The 20,332-nt window shown below is 42.2% G+C and overlaps 1 protein-coding gene across 2 annotated transcripts; it reads left to right on the forward strand.

Moving 5' to 3' along the window:
* The first annotated feature begins 240 nt into the window (after window positions 1-240).
* On the forward strand, window positions 241-19,799 carry LOC136315476 (myosin regulatory light chain 12B). 2 transcript variants are annotated; one of them, XM_066247101.1, is made up of 4 exons: window positions 241-388; window positions 14,128-14,326; window positions 16,866-17,027; window positions 19,307-19,731. In XM_066247101.1, the coding sequence occupies exons 2-4, from the start codon at window positions 14,143-14,145 to the stop codon at window positions 19,477-19,479; spliced, it is 519 nt and encodes a 172-aa protein (XP_066103198.1). In that variant the 5' UTR covers window positions 241-388; window positions 14,128-14,142; the 3' UTR covers window positions 19,480-19,731. The 2 variants fall into 2 exon arrangements, with proteins under 2 accessions (XP_066103198.1, XP_066103199.1); XM_066247102.1 differs by lacking the exon at window positions 241-388 and adding an exon at window positions 9,799-9,918 and having other exon boundaries at window positions 19,307-19,799.
* Window positions 19,800-20,332: the final 533 nt, after the last annotated feature.

Consider the following 20,332-nt stretch of genomic DNA (forward strand, 5'->3'; position numbering starts at 1 on the left):
TGGCCCTGCCCGCAGCCGGCAGCCCGGGAATGCGGAAGGGCCGCGGGAACCCGGCCGGCCGCGGGGGGGACAGGGCGGGCGCGGGCTGCGATCGCACCGCCCCGCGCTCCCCGGCCGGGCTGCGGAAGCCAGCTACACCCCGGTCGTGCCCGTCGGCTCCAGCCCCGCTGCCCCGCGGACTCGAAGGGCTTTGCTCCGGCCCGAGCGAGGACGCCCGCTGCCTCCCCACCCCCGGCCCGAGGTGGATCCCGCCGCGCCTTCCGGTGCGCTTTCCGGCCCGCGTCCCGAGGCAGGAAGTGCTGGGCGCCGCCTCTGTCGCTCCCAGCCCCGAGCTCGTCGCAGTCGCTCGTCTCCTGCAGGGCAGTCCGCGTTCTGGTGTCCGGCGGCGGTGAGTGGCGCGCACTCCTCAGGCCCCACCGGTCCTACTCCCCTCCCGCCACACGCCGGCCGGGGAGGGGAGGGCCGGGGGCTGCGGGGAGCGCTCGGGTGGGCGAGGGGGCCCAGCAGCCGCGCGGCCCGCCCGGCTTCCCCTGGACGGAAGCCCCTGGGCGGTGAAGCGGCCTGGGAAAGGCCCGGCTGGAAGCGGTGGCCCGGCTTCCGGCCCTGCGTCACCGGGATGACTTCACACACCTGGTGTCTCGGGCCGCCGGCCGCCCCCTGGCCCTGCCCTCGCGGGCCCAGCCGGTGGATTAGGGTGCTGGACCCCTGCTCTGTACCGTCACAGGCCTTGGTGGTTTGCGGGTCCCAGGAGTCTCCTGGTGCGTGGTGCTTGCCTTAGAATCAGTGGTTTGCGGGTCCCAGGAGTCTCCTGGTGCGTGGTGCTTGCCTTAGAATCAGTGGTTTGCGGGTCCCAGGAGTCTCCTGGTGCGTGGTGCTTGCCTTAGAATCAGTGGTTTGGGGGTCCTAGGAGTCTCCTGGTGCGTGGTGCTTGCCTTAGAATCAGTGGTTTGGGGGTCCTAGGAGTCTCCTGGTGCGTGGTGCTTGCCTTAGAATCAGTGGTTTGCGGGTCCCAGAAGTCTCCTGGTGCGTGGTGCTCGCCTTAGAACCAGTGGTTTGGGGGTCCTAGGAGTCTCCTGGTGCGTGGTGCTTGCCTTAGAACCAGTGGTTTGGGGGTCCTAGGAGTCTCCTGGTGCGTGGTACTTGCCTTAGAACCAGTGGTTTGGGGGTCCTAGGAGTCTCCTGGTGCGTGGTACTTGCCTTAGAACCAGTGGTTTGGGGGTCCTAGGAGTCTCCTGGTGCGTGGTACTTGCCTTAGAACCAGTGGTTTGGGGGTCCTAGGAGTCTCCTGGTGCGTGGTGCTTGCCTTAGATGTGGTGTCCAAGGACATCATTAGAGAAACGGCACCGGGTGCGTGGTTTATACGCTGTAGTGTAATGGTTTCCGTAGGAATGAATTGTCTCCCTGTAGCTTACATCTTGTAAAGATTTAGTGCATTCGTGTTGACTGAAGAAAAGGATAAATAAAAATCCAAGTTTCCCTGAAAAATGAATTGTAACCTCATTGAAAGCCTTGGAGTCAGCCCTGGAAGGGAGACTTGAGTGTTCCTGGTTGAATCCGCGGTGGACGGTAACAAGACCCAGAACGCCGAAGGTGGGGGGCTGTGTGGCGTGGGAGGCGGTGGGAAGACCAACCTGAGCAGAGCAGAACTGCAGCGACGAGGAGGAAGGAAGGATGTCTTGAGAACTTGAGAGGGAAATAACAGATTATGTAAGGGGCATTAGGGGGTCATTTTGGATACTTCAAGGAAGTAATATGAGGAAAGGGTATTTAGAGAAGATTAGTTTGGCAGCCTTTGTTGCCAAACTAATTGCATTGGTCCTTTGCTAAGAAAAGTATTACAGCCTTTTAGAATGCAAGAGAACCTTGTAGATTATTTTTCATTTTATAATTGAGGAAATAAGCCAAGAGAGGCAGGATAATTGGCATAAGATCACGTGAGGGATGCTCTGTAAGGATGAGGTTCCCCTGGGATGTCATAACAAAGTGCACAGCTTTTTGTTTCTTCAGGCTCCGTTGGATGAAATAAATTCTATGATAACTGAGTCAACATTGATTTGTGCTTTGGTGAGACTGAATTAAGACAAGATGAACTGTGACTTTTGAATGAGGATCCCCAGGTCTGGTTGCAGGGGTTAGGAAAGATAAGAGGACTTGGACCTCGGAAATGGAACTGGTTACCCCTCTCTCCCAAGGTTCAAAGACGCCAGATATCTAGGAGTGGTTTTCTTTGCCAGCAACTTTGTAATCTTCATTCCTTATTTCACACTTGAGCAGTGTGGTGGCATTGCTAATTACTCCCAACTGGATGTGTACAGTGTGTCCATAAAGTCATGGTGCACTTTTGACCAGTCACAGGAAAGCAACAAAAGATGATAGAAATGTGAATTCTGCACCAAATAAAAGGAAAACCCTCCCAGTTTCTGTAGGATGATATGGCAGCATGTGTGCATGCGCAGATGATGACGTAACACCGTGTATAGAGCGGAGCAGCCCATGGCTATGCCAGTCGAGATGTGAACGGTATAGAGCAGGGGTCCCCAACATGTGGCCCCCTGAGGCCATTTATCCGGCCCCCACCGCACTTCTGGAAGGGGCACCTCTTTCATTGGTGGTCAGTGAGAGGAGCACATTGACCATCTCATTAGTCAAAAGCAGGCCCATATTTCCCATTGAAATACTGGTCAGTTTGTTGATTTAAATTTACTTGTTATTTATTTTAAATATTGTATTTGTTCCCATTTTGTTTTGTTTTTTTACTTTAAAATAAGATATGTGCAGTGTGCATAGGGATTTGTTCATAGTTTTTTTATAGTCTGGCCCTCCAAGGGTCTGAGGGACAGTGAACTGGCCCCCTGTGTAAAAAGTTTGGGGACCCATGGTACAGAGGAAAGTTCATGTGTTCTGTGGCTTGCTAAATTCAAATCCGTGACCAGAATGCAACGTGAATATCGGCGTGTTTATAACGAAGCGCCACCACATAGGAATAACATTACTCGGTGGGATAAGCAGTTGAAGGAAACCGGCAGTTTGGTGGAGAAACCCCGTTCTGGTAGGCCATCAGTCAGTGACGAGTCTGTAGAAGCCTCTACAGGATAGCTACCTAAGGAGCCCTAAAACATCTGTGCATGTGTGTGCTCGACAATTACACCCAAGCAAGACTATATAATATAGTTCATGAGGTGTTAAAGAAACGTCTCTGTTTTACGGGGTACAAATTGAAGAAGGAGTGACTGTTGTAGTTGAAAGAGGAACCCACAGAACTTGGAGAGAAATTGAGTAGAAAGAATTGAAGTTTTCTAACCAGAAATAGAAAATTCCCTATTCAGTGCAAACTTGACTGTGGCTCCTTGGAACTTTCTTTTTACTTTATTTTTTTCCTTTGAATTTTTTAAAATTCTGTGGTTATAATTCTGAAATAAAGGCATTGCCCTATTTTAATATTAAAGAGACCAAGGAAACACAGTGATTTATTTGTGTTCATTGTTATATAACAAATTACCCCAAAACTTAGCACCTTAAAAAAACAGTAAACGTTTCTGAGGGTCAGGAATTCCAGAGCAGCTTAACTGGGTGGTTTTGGCTCAGGTCTCAAGAGGTTACAGCCCAGATGTCAGCAGGGTTTGCAAGATCAACCTCCAAGATGGCTGACTGACAGGACTGGCACATTGATCCTGGCTGTTGACAGGAAGCTTCAGCTCCCTGCTGTGTGGGCTTTACTTGAGGGCTGTGTACTGCTCCTGTGACCTGGTACTGGTTTCCCCAGATCGTGATCTAAGAGAGAGCAAAGGCAGAAGCTACAATATCTGTTAAGACAAAGTCATGCTGTTATTTTTGCAATATCCCATTGGTTGTGAAGGGGTAGCAGAATATGGCACCGCAAAATACACCACTTTGACATAAATATCATTTTGAGCTGAAGGCAATTTGGAAGAAACGAGCACAGGAGAAACTTTCTGCCCTCTTATTATTTGCCTGAAAGCAGGACATAAATTTATAAAGATATCCTTTCTCCCCTCTCTACCAAGAAGGACAAAGTTGACTCTCTCGTAATAACTTTAGACTTTTATCAGTGGAGAAGGCCCTGATAGAAATCTTCGTGACAGGCCTTACCCTTGTTTACTTTGCTTTTCCTAGTTGCCTTTTATAACTAGCCTTCCCCCCTCACATATCTTTCCTCTTTTGTTTTCAGCTGAAAATGACATTTAAGCCTGAGTTCTAAGCCACCTCTGAGAACATTTTTTTCTTGGTTATCTCCCAGATATACGTAGAGTGTACATGTTCATAAACTTCTCTTTCTTTTTCTCTGTTAATCTGTCTGTTTACAGTGTCAGCCAAGAACTCAGAAGAGTAGTAGGAAAATTATTTTACCTCCCATATGGTTTCACAGGTCAACCCTTTTTACTGTTGGAAAGGACTGCACAAGGACATGAGAAGTGTTGAAGGCCATTTTGGATCCTGGATACCATCATAGCCAAGGAACAAGCTCAACTCAGGGTTTAGGCAATAACAAATGCTAGTTGTGTCAGGACGGCCAAGGTAGTAGTGGGGATTGCTCCCTGAACACCTCATTATCTACAGGAATTTGGGATTGCTGGTCAAGTGATTCCTTATCATACAGTTTCTCAAGGTGTCTGCAGTTTGTTTTTATTAAAGTAAACTATTCAGTTATTTTAAATGTTGTTAAACTAATACAATAATTTTAAGAAGTTCCCCCTGGGAGTACTAAATGAACCTTGATACAGATTGCATACAGTTTGGTAACTGCCAGTTTGTGACTTCTAATCTACCTAACTCATATTTTATAGATGAAAAAAATGAGAACCAGGAAAGCTAAAGTTACCAAAGGTTATACAACTTGAGAATGACAGAACTGGAATTAGAATCCAAGTCTACAGCATTATCATTAAACCGTAATTTCTAAATTTTAAAAACTAAAGGGAACTAAATGCACCAACAACCAGTGCCTTCTAAGTGGTTGTTAACACAGTAGGTCTCAGCCTTCAAAGTACATTGGAATCACCTGGTGCATTTTTTAAAATACAGATTCCTGGGCCCCACCCATAGTATAAGGTCTACCGGAAAGTTCTATCCGTTTTTGGAATAAAACAAAATACAAATTTTTCTTTTTTCTTTTTTTTTTTTTTTGTATTTTTCTGAAGCTGGAAACGGGGAGAGACAGTCAGACAGACTCCCGCATGCGCCCCACCGGGATCCACCCGGCACGCCCACCAGGGGCGACGCTCTGCCCCTCCGGGGCATCGCTCTGCCCGACCAGAGCCACTCTAGCGCCTGGGGCAGAGGCCAAGGAGCCATCCCCAGCGCCCGGGCCATCTTTGCTCCAATGGAGCCTTGGCTGCGGGAGGGGAAGAGAGAGACAGAGAGGAAGGAGGCGTGGGGGCGTGGAGAAGCAAATGGGCACTTCTCCTATGTACCCTGGCCGGGAATCAAACCCGGGTCCCCCACACACCAGGCCGACGCTCTACCGCTGAGCCAACCAGCCAGGGCCCAAATTTTTCTTAATGTCAATAAACTTTATTAAATAATATAATTGCCATTATTATTAATGATTTCTTGCCAGCGTGAGGGCAATTTGTATATCCCATTTTTGAAAAACGTTTTATATTTTGATGCGAAAAATTGAACCAGTGCTTGTTTGATATCTTCTTCATTTTTGAATTTTCTGCCCTTCAAAAAAAATTTCTAAGGACAAAAACAAATGATAGTATTATTCCTTCACCAAACACTTTCAATAAATTTCTATATGCTTCTGTAGCATTTCTTCCTTGTTGAAATTTGTAAAAATTACAGTGGCGTAAATGAACTTTATCAGTAGCCATGGGTACACTATCACTTCACACATAAGACTAACGTGAATCAACTTTGTTTTAGTTAATTTGCTACGTCAGTATGTATACATTAAGTAATAAAAAATAGAGAGGCAGGCCCTGGCCGGTTGGCTCAGCGGTGGAGTGTCGGCCTGGCGTGCGGGGGACCCGGGTTCGATTCCCGGCCAGGGCACATAGGAGAGGTGCCCATTTGCTTCTCCACCCCCCCCCCTTCCTCTCTGTCTCTCTCTTCCCCTCCCGCAGCCAAGGCTCCATTGGAGCTAGGATGGCCTGGGCGCTGGGGATGGCTCCTTGGCCTCTGCCCCAGGCGCTAGAGTGGCTCTGGTCGCAGTAGAGCGATGCCCCGAGGGGCAGAGCATCGCCCCCTGGTGGGCAGAGCTTCGCCCCTGGTGGGCGTGCCGGGTGGATCCCAGTCGGGCGCACGCGGGAATCTGTCTGACTGTCTCTCCCTGTTTCCAGCTTCGGAAAAATACAAAAAAAAAAAAAAAATAGAGAGGCACACATGCGCCAAATAAACGTGCTTACGTGTCGAAACTTGTTGTGATAGAAACAGACAGAACTTTCCGGTAGACCTTATACATTCAGCTTCAGTTTGACTAGAGTAGGTAGGATCTAAGCATTAATTTTTTAAACTTCCAGGGTGAACCAAAATTTATAAAGAACTTGTAAAACTCAACACCAGGAAGACAAACAACCCAATCCAAAAATGGGCAAAAGAGATGAATAGACACTTCTCCAAAGAGGACATACAGATGGCCAATAGGCATATGAAAAAATGCTCAACATCACTAATCATTAGAGAAATGCAAATTAAAACCACAATGAGATATCACCTTACACCAGTCAGAATGGCGCTTATCAACAAAACAACACAGAATAAGTGCTGGCGAGGATGTGGAGAAAAGGGAACCCTCCTGCACTGCTGGTGGGAATGCAGACTGGTGCAGCCACTGTGGAAAACAGTATGGAGATTCCTCAAAAAACTGAAAATCGAACTGCCTTTTGACCCAGCTATCCCACTTTTAGGAATATACCCCAAGGACACCATAGAACGGCTCGAAAAGGAGAAATGCACCCGCATGTTTGTGGCAGCATTGTTCACAATAGTGAAGATCTGGAAACAGCCCAAGTGTCCGTCAGAGGACGAGTGGATTAAAAAACTTTGGTACATATATACTATGGAATACTACTCAGCCATAAGAAATGATGACATCGGATCAATTACAATAACATGAATGGACCTTGACAACATTATACGGAATGAAATAAGTAAATCAGAAAAAAAACTAAGATGAATCCATACATAGAAGGGACATAAAAATGAGACTCAGAGACATGAACAAGAATGTGATGGCAACAGGGGCGGGGGGTTGGGAGAGGGGGATGGGGTGAAGAAGGAGAGAGGGGTTAGGGGAGGGGAGGGGCACAAAGAAAACCAGATAGAAGGTGACAGAAGACAATTTAACTTTGCCGGAGGGGTATACAGCACAATCAAATGTCAAAATAATCTAGAGATATTTTCTCTCAACGTATGTACCCTGATTTATCAATGTCACTGCATTAAATTTAATTAAAAATATATATATAAAAAAAAAAACAAAAAAAACACAAAAAAAAACTTCCAGGGTGATTTTAATGCGTTGCTAAGATCAAAACCAGAAGATTACTGTGAGAGCCATATTTATTTGCCATATGGTCAGCAATTAGCTGACTTAAAGTACTTAAAGGAAGAAGCCTCAAAGGATGTTGAGGAAGTCGTAGGCAGCTGACAGTATGCCCCATGACTGTTTCCCAGGCTTCCAGTAGAGCTATACAATGTAGGCTGAATGATGTTCACAAGCAGTTTCTTCTTAGTAGTGATTATGGTGCCTGTGTTTTGATTTGCCCATTAGTATTACAGGTCATTTTGCAAATATTTAGATGATCATCTGAATATATTGACACCACAGCCACTTATAATACCAGTTTTCCGATATCCCTACCCTTCTTCTAACATCTGTAAACACTACATATGACATTTGGTTCATTTTATATTTGAATAACTAAAAATTTCGAGAAAGTTGAGTTTTTCCTGCTCTTGAGAGTTATTTATTATATTATGTGTTATGTTATAGATGGATATTTTCTGTAACTCTAAGGTTACGGGGTTTTTTTTTTCTTTTTCTTTTTTTTTCATTTTTCCGAAGCTGGAAACGGGGAGGCAGTCAGACAGACTCCCGCATGCGCCCGACCGGGATCCACCCAGCATGCCCACCAGGGGGCGATGCTTTGCCCCTCTGGAGCATCGCTCTGTTGCATCCAGAGCCATTCTAGCGCTTGAGGCAGAGGCCACAGAGCCATCCCCAGCGCCTGGGCCATCTTTGCTCCAATGGAGCCTCGCTGCGGGAGGGGAAGAGAGAGACAGAGAGGAAGGAGAGGGGGAGGGGTGGAGAATCAAATGGGCGCCTCTCCTGTGTGCCCTGGCTGGGAATCGAACCCGGGACTCCTGCACGCCAGGCTGACGCTCTACTGCTGAGCCAACTGGCCAGGGCCTTGGTTTTTTTTTCTTTAACATTTATAGATTAAACATAATTTGACAGTCCTCGGTAAAAATTTCATGCCTTTATCATGACAAACCAAGACCATGTACTGCCCCCTGATCAGACCCAGACTAGAGCTGCTGCCTTGCACAATTGCAGGGAGTGGCATTATTATTTTATTCTCTTACCATTGCACAGTGCAGTTGTATTCTGTACATTGGTTTCCCCATATAGTTCGAATTTATTTGAAAACTCAGTTTGTCTAGGATTTGAGTTTAATGGAAAGTAGCTGCTCAGAAATCAGTGTAGGGTCATATTGACAGTATTGAAAGTTTTTTTTGTTTGTTTTTGGGGTTTTTTTAGTTGTAGTAAACGCAAAATATTAGAACATTTAATACAAAGAAAATATACAGGTAAAAAATAACCTTGAATTAGAAGGGGTTCAATTCCTAGTTCTGCCACTAGGTGATCTTGGGCAGGTTATTTAGTATCTTTGACCTTCAGTTTCTTCATTTGTAAAGCAGGCCTGTTAAATTTAATGCAGTATTAAATGATAGTAGCCATACATTGAGTACACCTTTAATTCTCTCTGGTCCTAAAGCATTTTGGGCTAGAAAAATAGCAAGAACAAAAATACAGTACACAAGGTAAGAAGCTGCATGGTGCCTTGGGCACATCCAGGCAGTTTGGTGTTGCTGAAGGAAAGCAGAGAAGGGTTAGAAATGTCATTCTAGAAGAGGCAAAGGAGGGCCTTGTGCACCATGCTTAAGAACTTAAACGTGGCCCTATGAAGCAGTAGAGCGCCTAAAAAATTTAAAAAGGAGAATGGTAATGTCATATTCATGTTTTAGACACCTCTGGCTGCGATATAAAGGGTAGTTTAGAGGGGAGTAAGACGCAAGGATATTGGTTAGTTAGCTATAAAAATACACAAAGAGATGATGAGGACCCGGCTGAGGAATGAGGAAAAGGAGCAAATCTGAGAAGTGTTTAAGAGGCAGGCCTTTATTTGTCAGGGATAGGGATGAGTCAGGATGACCTCTAGGCTTCTTCTTTGGTTGATGGTGCTATTGACTGAGAGAAAACAGGATGAGAAACTTCCATACTCTAGTCCAGGCATGGCCAACATACGGCCCGGCCCGCAGGCTGGATCCAGCCTGCATAATGAGTTTATGCGGCCACTATTAAATTTTTAATAATCTCTGCTACTTTAAAATCTCAGCTACTCAGACGTGGGAGCATCTTTGATTATTGGAAATCGAGATATTTAAGAAGATAATGATACGCGGAAAATCCACGTGTTACTAATCTAGGGTTAACTTCCAATAATTGTTCAAATGGATTCACAATACTTCTTTACTTTTTTTTTCTTTTTTTTTTTTCTTTTTTTTTTTTAGAGAGGAGAGGGAAAGAGAGAGAGAAGAGACAGAGAGGGGGGGGGGAGGAGCTGGAAGCATCAACTCCCATATGTGCCTTGACCAGGCAAGCCCAGGGTTTCGAACCGGCGACCTCAGCATTTCCAGGTCGACGCTTGATCCCACTGCACCACACAGGTCAGGCACTTCTTTACTTTTAAAATAATTCCATTATAAAGATTTACAACTTTTGTACTCGTCTGTACTTGATATGAACTGTTCGACGTTTAGTGGCGATGTGAAACCCACATTCTTTTAGGCGGAGTTTGCCAGTGCGCACCCAAGGTCAAACAATTCATTATTTTTGTGGTCAAGTGTGCTGAATCAAGTGGCATTGTAGCATAGACAGTAGCTGCAGTTGATAACTGAAAACCTGTCCAGGCTGTTTGTAAAATGAAATAATTGTTTTATTTGCGATATAACCCCTTCAAGCTCATCCTATTAATTAAATATTGTTTCGATTGATTGCGATAGTTTGGATATTTATATGGTATAATTATATTTTTATTAAAATAATATTGTATATTAATTTTTTTCACTCACATTCATAAACAAATTACATAAAATTTGTTTACTTAAACGAATCATTTTTGTATTGAACATTTTTTAATTTTAATATTTCGTCCGGCCCATGAAAGAAGTTTTCTTTTTCATCTGGCCCAGGGGTAAAAACTGTTGGCCACGCCTGCTCTAGTCAAACTGAAGACAAGATAATTCAGTCTTCAGCATGTTGATTATGAGTGACTGTGGGATATTCAAATGGATGCCTTTCACAAGCAATTGGATAGTGAGTCTGCAGCTCAAGAAGAGATCAGGCCTGGAAATAACAGACTTAGAAGACGTAGGTGCTGTCAGAAGAGCAAAAGTCAGTGAGATCATCCAAGCAAAGCCAAGTCACAACTGCTAGAATACTGGGAAACATGAATATTTAATTTAATATAAGTGAATGGAGGAGATAAAGGCTTAATAAGAAAATGGAAGAGAATCAATCATAGAAGTAGATCTGAAGAGAAAAGAATGTGGATGTCACCAAGTCAAACACAGCATTATACATAAGTTTCTCTTTCCAATGTAATGTTTAAGAGGCTTCCTCATTTGAGTGTAAGGTCTTTAAGATTGGGAACCTTGTGTTTTCTTTCCATTTGGGACAGTTCATTTCTGTTGTGACTGTTCACTAAGATGAAGAGTTTGGGGGCTCTGAAGGAAAGAGGGATAAAATGGTGACAAATAATGCAAAGTGTTCCAAGGAGATGTAGGCTGGATTGGCGGTTTGAAAGCAGTTGCAGTGGAGGAAAGAAAGCCAGATTGCGGTGGGCTGAAGGTGAGTGGGAAGTGAGGAAGTGGAGAAAGCCAAGATACTTACCTCTCAGTAGGTAAGGAGACCAAGGATGCTGGTTACTTTGGGGGCCGGAATTCTGTTCAGATTAATCGTTTTGCTACAACTTTGCCTCACTTTTTAAATTTTATGTGTCTATATGTATAGTTTTATAGGTGCCATATGCATATATAAATGGTCAGTCTTTAAATGAAGTACAGAGAAAAAAATAAACTTTTTTTTTTTTAAGAAATAATGGTGTTACTACATTGAGCGTATATTTTCTCTGTACAAAATTACACCACTAAACCAAGTTTCAAAACACACAGTGGGGTATTTTTTAGATTGAAGAAAGAGAAGGAAACAATGTACAGTAAAAGTCCAAGACTAGAAGTCCCAGAGACCCAAATACAAAATTCCCTTGCTCACCTACTGCCCCAGCTAGTCATCTGCTTTTCATACTCTGGGGGGGAGGGGGGGGTTAGTCAGAACAGTCCTCAAACCCATTATTTCTGACACCAATGGCAAGTTCGGGTTTCCAGGATGACACTCAGGTTCAATTTGCAAAGATTCACAGAACTCACTGAAAACTGTTAAATGTTGTGGTTTGGCATGATTAAAGGATTCAGATTAAAATCCGCCAAGAGAATGGATAGCTCTGTCGGTTAGAGTGTTGTCCCAGTATGAAAAGGTTGTGGGTTCAATCTCTGAACATAGAGGAACAGATTGATGTGCCTGTTTGTCTCTCCCTTTCCCTCTCTCTAAAAAAATTAATACATAGATTAAAAAATAAAATACAGCTGGTGCTCGACTTAAGACCACGATTGGTTCCAACAGACCAGTCATAAGTTGAGTAGGCTATATGTATAGTACTGTGAAATGAAGTTAAAAATCTTTAAGTCATATTTTATCATAATTTTCTTTCATTATTATATATCATAATTTTCTTTGTTCATTTTATGCCATTTGTATCATCTCTACACCATTTTGTTTCTTATTTTTACATTCGTCCGGTTTAAGTAAAACACTGCATTACCAGTACAACTGGTTTCATATTTGCAAAGAGTTTCCTCTTGGTAGACATCTTGGGAGGGGTTTGATGAAAAATATCCAAGACACAAAACACAAATTGCTGTGCCGAGTCTGGGATAACAGTTGAAATGGTGCACGCAGAGATGGTAGTGCTGCCGTTAGCTGGTCCTCACTGTTGTATGCCCAACTGGGCAACACTTGCACTACCAGACGCGGAGCAGTCGTGGCTAGCGATTGTGGTCGTAAAGTCGAATGGTCGTAAGTTGCATAGGTTGTAAGTTGATCAATATTTGTAAAATCAGCCTAGGGAAGAGATGCATGGTACAGAGTCCAGGAGTTTTCTAAACGCAGAGCTTCCAATTGTCCTCTCTCATGGGCTGTGTTGACTCTTCCTAACAAGGTATGACAGTATGCATGGAATATAAGCAACCAGGGAAGCTCACATGACCATTGATGGCCGTAGTTTTTATTGGAGCTTTGTCACGTAGATACTGTTGACTACTGCATAGCTGAACTTAGTCTTCAGTCTCTCTAAGAGGTCAACTGATAACACCTGACCCACAGCCCTTTTGGTAAATCACTTCGTTAGAAATCTGGTGTGACTCAAGACCCAGATATCAGGCATGACATTCCAAGGGTTTAGAGATTACTTCCCAGGAACCAAGGATAAAGGCCAGACTTCTCTTTGGACAAGATTACTGCACAAGGGTCATTAATTAATTAATTTATTTTTTTATCTAGGTAGTAACTACCTCTTAGGGAAGTTGTAAAGATTGAATAAGACATTGTATCAAAAAATTACTCTGGTGTCCTGAGATTATATGTAGCTAGTATTGGTGGAGCTAATATTCAACCTGAGGACTTTGTAACTCCAAAGCTGATAGTATTTTTGTGTTTTAGGAATTTATATTATTTAAAACTACAAATAAAGAACAGAATGAAAAGTGTTTATTCTGTTTGACATTTAAATTATTGGTGGCTTTGCCTGACCTGTGGTGGCACAGTGGATAAAGCATCGACCTGGACTGCTGAGGTCGCTGGTTCGAAACCCTGGGCTTGCCCGCTCAAGGCACATATGGGAGTTGATGCTTTCTGCTCCTCCCCCACTTCTCTCTCTCTCTCTCTCTCTCTCTCTGTCTCTCTCCTCTAAAATGATAATTAATTATTGGTGGCTTTAAATAGAGTATTGGAGGCTACTACCAAAGCTGTATTACAGAGAATTGAGGAGTGATTGGCAAGGTGAGTAAATGGAGACAGTTGAGTATTAGGCTGATAATCTTAAAAGTTTTGTCAAGGGAAATGGGAAATGAAAAGGTAACAAGAAGGAATACAAGATTAAAGGATAGATTTTTGTGATTTATTTTTTTTAAGATGAGAGCCTTTTAAAATGTACTATCCAGTGACTGTACTTGTCTCTTGCGTATGTTATCTCATTTAATTCTTTCTGGCATTGAAGTAGACAGTTTTGCTATAAAACAGGATTGAATGAGCTTCCCTGGTTTTCAGACTGTTTTGAAAAACAGGCTCAGAGAGGTTATGCAACATTGGTGATAAAATGGAGATAAAAAGACTACCTGTTGCATGGGATTGTTGTGAGGAAAAATGGGACAGTCCTTATAGAAGTGAGAGATCAACTTTGGAGACTTGCTCTTTAGGAGAGCCCATGCCTCCATAACTGCTCGCACATAGTAAGTAAGCACTCAGTAAATACTAGGTATTGTTGCGTATTTTAAAATTAATTCCCACTTAATAAATATGGGTTTAACGAAACTTCCGGGGAAACTACATCAATAATTTTTGTTTCTTACCTTTTTTCAAAACCGCTTTTTTTTAGCCATTTAATTGTTACATTGGAAATAAAGTTTAAATATGTATTTGTTACTACTCAATTCTATATGAAGGTATTTTTACTTACTAACTTTAGGTATTATGAGTTATTTTTTTGCTTTATGTTTTATTCATTCTTTTTTACTTTATGTTTTTTTTCTTTTTAACTCTAGAATTAAACAGCCACCATGTCGAGCAAAAAGGCAAAGACCAAGACCACTAAGAAGCGCCCCCAGCGCGCAACATCCAATGTGTTCGCCATGTTTGACCAGTCACAGATTCAGGAGTTTAAAGAGGCCTTCAACATGATTGATCAGAACAGAGATGGTTTCATTGACAAAGAAGATTTGCATGATATGCTTGCTTCTCTAGGTAGACTTATTTTCTCAATATGCCTGCTTCCCCCAAATAATTCAGCGTTCATTGAGTTATTTTATTTGTAATGTTTAAATATTCCTGTCCTGTCTCCAAAGCCTACTAAGAGATGCCTGGGTGGGAGGTGCCATATTGAGGGTTGGCCAGAAGAGTATAAACCATAGGGTGGGGACCTGGCAGGTCCTTGGCCAGGCAGGCTTTAGTTCCTCTCAGCGAAACAAGATAGGTCTACAGGTGAAAAGTCAGGGCATGGCTAGGTAGCAAAATACCAGAATTTAAAATAAAATGTATAACTAATAATATGGCATAGTTCATAATAAAAGTTGACAGGTTATAGATATTATAACTAGAGAAAAGAAAATGAAAAGATTTAAAACAAACATAAGCTGCCCTTTGTTATTTTGGTTATCATGGGCATTATTTTATTATTCCTTCCATGATTTTGTTTTGTGTGTTTTGACCTTAAGAAAGGCACGGAAGGTCTTCTGTGTTTTGCACTGAGTCGCACTGATTTTATATGTGGAGCAAGGAATGGCAGACCTAGTGCCAGACCAGAATGACTGGGCACGGAAGGGGGTGCCAGTTGGGGAAGCCTCCAGTTAGGCTGTGCACTCTGGTGTGTTCTCACACTTGACTTAGCCAGAAACCAAAGAGAAAGAGGTTGTTGTTATTATGTTTTAGTAACTACAACATGATTTATTCCTGTTTTATTTCAAAATTTTCTCCTATTATTTTGAAATTTTTTAAGCCTACAAAAAATTGAACAGAATAATGATGAACATGCTTACATCCTTTATTTAGACACACCAACTGTTAACATTTTGTGGCATTTCCTTTCTTTAGTGTGAGAGTAGAATACTGTTCTAATTGGTTGACTTGCAGTATGTTGGATCCCAGTGTTTTTCCACTCAGAATTACTAACTAACTATACACTCTGGGCAGGTGAAGGAGAAGCTACTACTGAAGAAGCCTACTGCTAAAAATGGATAGACTGAGTTATATTACAGAGATTGAACACTCAAGCCTGTGCCACGATTGTAGTAGATGCTCAGTTAATTTATGAGTGACAGTGGAGTAAGAGGCTGACTTTGGGGCCCTCTATTTGGAGGAACCCCATGTCTTTTAAGACATGTATTTTCCTTTCAAATCAGCAAATTCTGTTGGATGCCTTGAATGAGTCCATAGGTATTTAACCTAATCCAGTTTGAGTCCCTGTGTCTCTTTTGTCCTCATGTTTTCTGGACACTTTACGTTACACTTTTTCCACAAAAAAGTTGCTGCAAAAGATGTGTGTTAAATCTGAAGGTAGAAAAATTCATCTTTTTAGCTACTTTTATTTATTTACTAAATCTTGAGATTAATTTTGGGCTAGTTTTTGTATTTTTATGTTGAGTAGGTATGAGTGAGGATTGTAAGGCAGTAATATAGATGCCAACTTGGCATTTATGTGTCACTCAAGTTCCCAGGATTAGAACTTTGCATATGAATCATAATCATAGATTTGACCATCATTAGCACTTAGCTGGTGTAATATTGAGGTGTTTCCGTAGATACAAATATCTAAATTATAGATGTTCTTTTCATGGAGAATCATACAAACATCGTTGGAAGGGACCCTTTAGATGCCAAATTTAATCAGCCCATTTTACAGATGAGAAAAGTATAGATACCTGCCGCCTCATTCCAGGGTCACCCAGCCAGTGTCAGAATTGGGATTCAAACCCACTATTCCAGACCCCTCATTCATTGTTGCTTTTCCTATACTTTGGGGCCTCACAAATGCCTAGACAGAGAGAAGCCCATTGTTACTTCTACCATGTCTGGCCATCCAGGGGAATTTCTTCCAACTTTAAGGGAAAGGTCAGGGTAGTTTCCTTGTCACTATACTAGAAGAGGCAGAAGGGTTCTTACATGGAACTGAGATTAAGATTCCCATTATGAACAGTACTGCATTCAACAAGATGCAGTTTAATGACATGAATCAATAGCATTTGTCAGTATGTCTTGCAACTGAATAGTGTATGACATTGTTCAAAATGTTCTAATTCAACGCCAACCTAATAGTTTTATCTTAAATGACCAACTCAGAACTAAAATTTTTAAAGCATATCAATTCATGGGAATCTGTACCACAATTGGAAGTGTGCATATTTTGATTTTTTAAATGATGTTGAAATGCCCTGATGGACCTTTAATATTATCAACATTTAAGATGTAATATTGCATTGCCTAGAGCACAGTTTCAGGTGTTTGTTTAGTTTTGTTTAAAATAGTGAAGGAAAAGTTACAGAAAGTATCAATAAATGAACATTTAACCTAAGCCCATTTTTATAGATGAATTTTTGTAATGGTATATCAGATTATTTTATGATGTCAAAAATTATCTTTAAAAAATGTTAATGGGATTAATTGAAAAATTAGTTTCATGTGAGTATGATGTACCTTTTAAAAATGTATATGTTGGGGAGATTAACAAAATAATTATTTGTTGAAATTAGTTCTTTGTTCTTAAATGTTAAAATGTGAACTTTTATAGGGAAGAATCCAACAGATGCATACCTTGACGCCATGATGAATGAGGCGCCAGGGCCCATAAATTTCACCATGTTCCTCACAATGTTTGGTGAGAAGTTAAATGGCACAGATCCAGAAGATGTCATCAGAAATGCTTTTGCTTGCTTTGATGAAGAAGCAACTGGTGGGTGCTCTTTGTGTATGTCCTTATTCCAGACTGTATGAAACAGTTTTTTTTTGTTTTGTTTTGTTTTGTTTGTTTTTTTTGTATTTTTCTGAAGCTGGAAACGGGGAGAGACAGTCAGACAGACTCCTGCATGCGCCCGACCGGGATCCACCCGGCACGCCCACCAGGGGCGACGCTCTGCCCAGGGGCGATGCTCTGCCCCTCCGGGGCATCGCTCTGCCACGACCAGAGCCACTCTAGCGCCTGGGGCAGAGGCCAAGGAGCCATCCCCAGCGCCCGGGCCATCTTTTGCTCCAATGGAACCTTGGCTGCGAGAGGGGAAGAGAGACAGAGAGGAAGGGGGGGGGTGGAGAAGCAAATGGGCGCTTCTCCTATGTGCCCTGACTGGGAATCGAACCCGGGTCCTCCGCACGCCAGGCCGACGCTCTACCGCTGAGCCAACCGGCCAGGGCCGAAACAGTTTTTAGGAAATGAAAATGATTGATGAATAGAGGAAAACTCATTTAGAGGAAGGTATAACTGAGAACGGCTAGGACACAGGGTATGTAGGTCAGGTCATAAAGCGACACAGTTTGTGGTGTTGATCTTTGAATTTGGATCTGAGCTTCCTGAAAGTCAAAGACAATTGTCTGTTAAACAGGATTTCTTAAACAATGAAAGCTACTTCTTCAAGAGACTATAAATTGCATCAGAAAGTATACAGTCATGCTCTGCATAATACCATTTACCATTTTGGTCAAGGACAGATAGCATATACAGTGGTTTTCCCACAAGATTTAGTAGAGCTGAAAAATTCCAATGCCATAGTGGTATCATAGCCACCACAACATTGTAGCACATGCATTAAGCACAGTTTTTGGTGAGACTGGTATAAACAGACCTATTACACCGCCAGTCATACAGCACACACAATTAATTATGTCCAGTACAGCACACTGGTAATGAATGACCATATTACTACCTTATGTATTTACTATACTGTACTTTTAATTTTAGAGTGTACTCTTTACACTTCAAAAGTTTGCTGTAAAACAGTCTTTGTGATATACTGGTAACAGCCCTCATACATCTGTTGTTTACAGCCTTTCTTTGCATCATTTCTTTTGTGTTTGATTTAACCCTTTCAGTAGTGAGTTTTTTGTTAACCTTTTGAGTGAGGACGTACATGAACGTTCGTACTACTCAGAGGGTTAATTTCATGTTGTATTCTTTTTTTTATATATCTTTCCGAAGCCAGAAACGGGGAGGCAGTCAGACAGACTCCCGCAGCGCCTGACTGGGATCCACCCAGCATGCCCACCAGGGGGCAATGCTCTGCCGCAATCCAAGCCATTCTAGTGCCTGAGACAGAGGCTACAGAGCCATCCTCAGCGCCCGGGCAAACCTTGCTCCAATGGAGCCTTGGCTGCGGGAGGGGAAGAGAGAGACAGAGAGGAAGGAGAGGAGGAGGGGTGGAGAAGCAGATGGGCACCTCTCCTGTGTGCCCTGGCTGGGAATCGAACCTGGAACTCCTGCACGCCAGGCCAATGCTCTACCACTGAGCCAACCGGCCAGGGCCTAATTTCATGTTGTTTTCTACAGGCTTAGGCTATACCTATAGGTAGGTGTATAGTAGGCTATGCCATCCAAGTTTGTGATGCTACACTCTGCTGTTCACACAACAACGAAATCTCCTAACGATGCGATTCTCAGAAATGTATCCCCTTCGTTAAGCAGCACATGACTGTAGTTAACAAACTTGGGTAATTAAAATGTTAGAGGTTTCTTTTTCTTCTCATTTTAAAATATGTAAAGCCTAGCTACTCGCCTTCCTTCTCTTATTTTTGTCTTCTGCATTAACCCTGCATTATCTCAGCCACCCACATCACCTCCTCAGATGTATCTTGTGCCCTCTTCCTGTCCCCGTTTCTGCCTGTCAAAGCTGCAGCATCCTTCATGCACACTAGGGCATTTTCTGGGTAGCTGCCCCTTTTTCCCTTTTTATTTCTGAAATACAGGATTTTTTTTCTCCTCTAGAAAACACTTGCTTCAAATAAATTTTATAAGCGTATAATTTGTTAACTGAGCTTTACAAATAATTTAATCTACTGTAAAGAACTCTAAAAGTAATGGGAAAACAATAGAAAATATAATAATAGTTACATATTGTCTCAGTTCACTAATTTATTTTGTTCATATATATAGATATTCTGAAATAGTTTGTAAGATGGACCATTAAATAGTTTGTAAGGTTGACCAGGAAGTATTGGTGACTCCCTCCTTTCTGTGTCTTCCAGGCACCATTCAGGAGGATTACCTGAGAGAGCTGCTGACAACCATGGGAGATCGGTTTACAGACGAGGAAGTGGATGAGCTGTACAGAGAAGCACCTATTGACAAAAAGGGAAATTTCAATTACATTGAGTTCACGCGCATCCTTAAACATGGAGCAAAAGACAAAGATGACTGAGAGAACTTGAGCTAAAACCTTCCAGTTACTTTGTCTTCCTCTGTTTTGTTTCCCTGACACCTTCCCCATCCCATAGACCTGTTGCATGCCACTTAGATTCACAGCTTTGCCTCTCTTTTTTTGATGTATTTATTCTAGAATTTTCTGCCACTTAGCACTTGTATAATCAGACTGCAGATGGGGATGAGGCTGTAAATTGTGTTGAAAAGAGTTTGCGAATAAAATCAACAAATGTGAAAGCCCAGGAAAATATATTTGGTATTTCTGGTTTTGCTGGATTTTTACATTTTTATATAATAAAAATGCTATTTTGAAATAAAGATTATGCTGACTCAGATGGAATATAATGAAAAGTTAAATGGTAGGTGGGGATAGTCCTATTTTCATATTTTCAATTTTATATAATTTAGATTTTCATGGTTAAACTGATTTTTTTCACATATATGGGACAGTGTTCTTCAGAACTTTTATGTACATATTATTCAATAAAAACTAATTAACCTTTTTTTCACACTTCTAAGTCAGATGTTTAAACTACTAAATTATAAATATAAAATGTATCTGAGAAAACATTTTATTGACCTAAGAAGCTACAAAATGAGGCAAAACGGGAAAAAGGTATTGTGTATAAAGCACTGCACATAGCTGATTTTAATTGACTCTTCTCAACAGCCTGTGAGATTTCATTAGCCTTGTATTCCAGGTGAGGGAGCTGAGCGATTGATTAGTCACTGTTAGTAAGTAGGGGCTGGAATTCCAATTTAGGGCTCCTAATTCTGGAGCTTAGAGCACTCTTCAGTGAAAAGCCCAAATGCCTGAAAGGTCAAAATATTCCCATTACATTCTAACAATT

The sequence above is a fragment of the Saccopteryx bilineata genome, chromosome 11, assembly GCF_036850765.1.
Source record: "Saccopteryx bilineata isolate mSacBil1 chromosome 11, mSacBil1_pri_phased_curated, whole genome shotgun sequence".
Classification (NCBI taxonomy): Eukaryota; Metazoa; Chordata; class Mammalia; order Chiroptera; family Emballonuridae; genus Saccopteryx; species Saccopteryx bilineata.

Excerpts from the sequence above, each read along its gene's own strand:
- LOC136315476 (XM_066247101.1), top strand. The coding sequence starts at position 14,143 with ATGTCGAGCAAAAAGGCAAAGACCAAGACCACTAAGAAGCGCCCCCAG. Across the intron at positions 14,327-16,865 it reads TGATATGCTTGCTTCTCTAG|GGAAGAATCCAACAGATGCA; the intron begins GTAGACTTATTT and ends GAACTTTTATAG. Across the intron at positions 17,028-19,306 it reads CTTTGATGAAGAAGCAACTG|GCACCATTCAGGAGGATTAC; the intron begins GTGGGTGCTCTT and ends TGTGTCTTCCAG.